Raw genomic sequence first — 4173 nt, forward strand, 5'->3', positions numbered from 1 at the left:
TATCAGTGCTTTTGATTGGCTCAGTAGGGGAAGGAGTTTCCATGCATTCTGTGCATAGAAAAGACCCCAGCCCAAGCTGGAGGTGAGCTGTGCCTGACAGTAAGAGGGAAGGAAGGAGGTGGATAGGGGGCCAAAAGCAGGGAGGGAAGGCCAAGAGGCTTCTGCAGGTCTGACTCTGGCCTACTCCAGCCTCTGCTTCATATGTGAATAGAAGATGAGGGTTTTTTTTCCTCATGCTGATGGGGGGGGGGGGGTGATGACCTCGTCTTGTAGATGATTAAATACGGTAAGCATTAATAAAATAGATGTGTGGAAATTACACTGTTTTTTTTACCTTTACTGAAGAAGCAGCATACAGCATATCCTCAAGAGTGAAGTGGCAACACTGGTTAAGGTACTCCTGACAAAATTCTTGAATTAGCTGTAGATTGTATAGGCTATCAGCCAATGATAGAGTCTCTTTCAAACAAATATCTAAAATGAAAGAAAGGGGACAAAAATGAGGCATTTTTCAGATCGGACAATGAAGGTCTTACAAATAGCAGGCACTAAATATTTGTGGGCTAGATTCAATTTGTATTATTAGAAAAATGTAAGAACACTTTGTCAATTTCAGAAACCATAAATATGATGACGACATCTTATATTTTATAACACTGTGATTATACATCTTTGTTTTGAAGCACCTTCCAAGACGTACTATAGATGATATTTTTCATACCGATTGTGAACCATGATTTTCCAATGTCATTGTCTGTGAAAATAAAGGTTATTCTAATTTCTTGTCAGTTTATTCATACAATCAAGAAGACCTAGCTAGAAGGTATATATTACATTAACTACAGTATTTCTGTTGCTACTAGGCTTTAAACATTCAGGTACTACCAGGAAGATAGAAAGAAAGTTATTCATCTGTCATCAGTGCTCTCCCAGTATACTGATTTCCTACCCTTGAATAGCTACAAAGGAATGTACCACAGCACTAACAAACTGCATTCACCTGTAAAAGCAGTATCAGTTGGAAGTGCTGCTGGTGCTACAGCCCTAATTTCCTTTCTGCTATTCAAAATGCCATTTAAGGACATATATGTGGTAAAGGTGAATAAATGAGTGCAGTGCTGCAGCTGCAATGTACCTTTAATACCATTCACAGCTGAGTATCTTTCCCTTTTTCAGTAATAGCTTCTTGGGAGACTGATTAGCAGTAACAGATCCCTACAAAGAGGATTGAGAAGTTCTTAAAAGTGAAATACTGAAGGATAATAAAGAATGCATAAAAGTTCTCCTGTTTACACTATTTCTAAATGAAGACAGTATAGCTAGGTGAAGATGTGAAAAAACAGCTATCTTTTCAGATTTCAGGGTAGAATACTTTCTCCAGAACATCAGAAAAGCTGCCTTAGAATAGGGTGGGCAATTGTTTTGACTGGAAGGCTGCTTAATGAGTTCTGGTGAGCTGTAAACTGCTGCAAGGGTGGCCCCGCTCCTTGACAAGCACCCCACCCCCTGGTCACCATCTTGGGACTCTGGACTTTTGCCACCGAAAGTCCCTTCCCTTGCCCCCAGAAGTACTCCTTTTGGGAAGGGGGTTTGTCATCTTGGAACCAGAAAAAAAACCAACCAGTTATATACTAAAAAATCACACATCCACAATAATATATCTTAATCTTATTTTTAAAGTATTTGTCTTGATTTGTGTGCGTTTGCATTGTGTATATAGAGATGATTGCATAATAGCTCAAAATGAAGTTTTGGGTGTGTGCATGTAGCAGTGAGTGGGGCTCCCCCCTACAGCCATGTGGGGGGTATCTGGGGAGGTGTGGGGGAAGGTGTGGGTGTGTGACTGCATGTGTGGGAGGGTTTGAGGGTATGGTGGGGTACACATAGGAACCCCTCACATGGGCCCCCCTGAGCTGGTCTACATATGCTCCCTTGAGCCGGGCAGCACCCACTGCCACCCCCACCTCACAACAGCCCGGAGCCTGTGCACCCTGCAGCACCTCTCTGCCACTGCCAATAGTGTGCAGCCCCAGCCCACCCCACTCAACTGTGGCATGTCCTGCTGCTCCCCAGGCATGCAGTGGGCCTAGGGCAGCTCCATGGCTGGACTGCCTTTCTAAGCACCCCAGGTGGCAGTGGCTCTTTCCAGCTGCCACCATCGCTGGCCCCAGTCTCCAAGTACTGGCGAGGACCCATGTGTGCAGTCCTGACCTGGTACACCCCGTGCCTGCTCTAGACTTCCCTATCTAGGTTGAGCAGCACCATCTGGGTAGAAACTGTTGCTTGGTGTGGAGGAAAAGTAGCCTCTTTCTTTCACTGCTGCCAGGCACTTCCTGACGCAGCTGCCCAGAGCCTACACTGGGCTGCCCTGCAGCTTCTCTGCACTGCCACTGCTGCCTCACTGGGCAGCCCACAGGCAGCAGTAACAGCAGCGGAGACAGGGAAGCCTGGTATGGCATGGGCTCCAGGCAGCTGCAGCAGGAAGTTTCAGCAGCAGCAGGGGGGATGGGGGGCTGCTTTTCCCTGGCACCGAGCAACAGTGCCTAGAAAGGCAGTCCAACTGCAGAGCCACCCCAGCCCTGCTGCATACCCGGGGGTGGCAGGACATGCCATGGCCAGGCAGTGCTTGAGTCAGCCGAGAGAGAAGGATCTGCTGTAGGCCAGACAAAGCCCCTCCCTGCCCGTGGGCCATATTTTGCCCACCTCTGCCTTAGAGTTTGTTGGATGGGCTTGCTGATATAGAGGCTTTTGCTTGGCCATGGGGTAAGAATTAATCTACAACACTCACTTTTATCAGTCTTTCCCAAGATTTCCTAATATAACTAAAAATATTAAAAAACCTCAATGCCAGTGAAAGGGAGCTCATTAAAAGGAGTCACGGTCTGTTAAACTGAAAACATACAAGGTCGTTTCCTCTCTTAGAACATATGGTAGAGACAAAAACTGGAAGGGACTGACTGGTTAAGAGGGGACTTTAGTAGAGGAGTATCACAGCATCAGCCTAGCCCAACAAAACAAGATGAAGAGATGATGTAACCCCACACAGCTTCCCAACTGAGGGCACAGCTCCTGCAAATGCAGCCTGAACAGCCAAGGGATAAAGATCATGGTCAAGTGTTCTAATCCAGGAAGGTGAAGGCTTACACTGGAAGAGACTGCACCCTTTTAATAGTCCTTTAAAACAAAGCAAACTTGTGTTTCTTGGACTGGAAAGTAAATTGCTTAAACCAGTCAGGTGGAATTTAAATAGCTAAAACACACAGGGTATTGGCTAGAAACGGCTGCAGTTTAATAGACGAAAGTACAATTCAGATGGGCTGTGTCCACATGAGCAGGGGTGTGCATTTGCAACAGCACAAATAGTAGCAGCACAAATCTGTAGTGCGCACCCCTGCTCATGCAGTTTGCAGCAGGACATATTGTCCAGCTGCTCCATTTGCTGCAGGGGTGGGGGCTAGCCGGGGCACAGGGTGTCTCAGTGCAGGGTTAACTGGCAGGCAGCTCCCACACTGAGGCAACCTGTACCCCAGCCAGTCAGGGAGCAGCCCAAGGCTGCCCATGCCCCCGTGTTGAGGCACCCTATGCCCCAGTGAGCTGCTCCCCAGCTAGCTGGGACACAGGGTGCCTCAACACATGTCTCCATGTTTGGCCCTGCACAAGGCATCTTGGTGTGCTTTGTGCCAATTTTTTCCTTCAGTTTAACACAAACTTTAAGCTGAAGAACGATTTTAGCACAAAAACATATGTATAAGAACATGTTACAGTTTTTTTTCAGTTGAACATAAAACATGTGTGGTTTGTGGCACCACAAATATCACACATGCCTGCACATCTGGATCCAGTCTTAGGGACGAAGGAGATTTTGTTTAAGCTGGGGGATCAAGTTAGAAATGGAGGGGGGAAAAATCTAGGTTGGGGCAGGCAATTATTTCGGCTGGAGGATTGCTTAACAAGTTTTGGTGAGCTGTTGAGGGCCACGGGGGTAGCCACACTCCTTGATGGGTGCCTGGTAACCATCTTGGGACCAGAAGTCCCACGCCTAACCCCTGACCTTTGCTACCAGAAGTCCCACACCTTGCCTCAGAAGTAATCCTTTTTGGAGGGAGAGTGCTACCATCTTGAAACCAGGGATCCTCCTCCCTAGTCATATACTTAAATAAACAAACAAACAAA

The 4173-nt window shown here is 46.8% G+C and overlaps 1 protein-coding gene across 4 annotated transcripts in view; it reads right to left on the reverse strand.

The window, feature by feature from the left end:
* CAMSAP2 (calmodulin regulated spectrin associated protein family member 2) overlaps positions 1 to 4173 on the reverse strand; it is a 186895-nt gene that overhangs the window by 48678 nt on the left and 134044 nt on the right. For all 4 annotated transcript variants that reach the window (XM_019530676.1, XM_019530679.1, XM_019530678.1 and 1 more), the window contains one exon: positions 335 to 474. In XM_019530676.1, coding sequence (XP_019386221.1) covers positions 335 to 474 — 140 coding nt within the window. The remainder of the gene's footprint in view (positions 1 to 334; positions 475 to 4173) is intronic.

This window comes from Crocodylus porosus, unplaced genomic scaffold, assembly GCF_001723895.1.
Source record: "Crocodylus porosus isolate Cpor-Errol unplaced genomic scaffold, CroPor_comp1, whole genome shotgun sequence".
Taxonomy (NCBI): Eukaryota; Metazoa; Chordata; order Crocodylia; family Crocodylidae; genus Crocodylus; species Crocodylus porosus.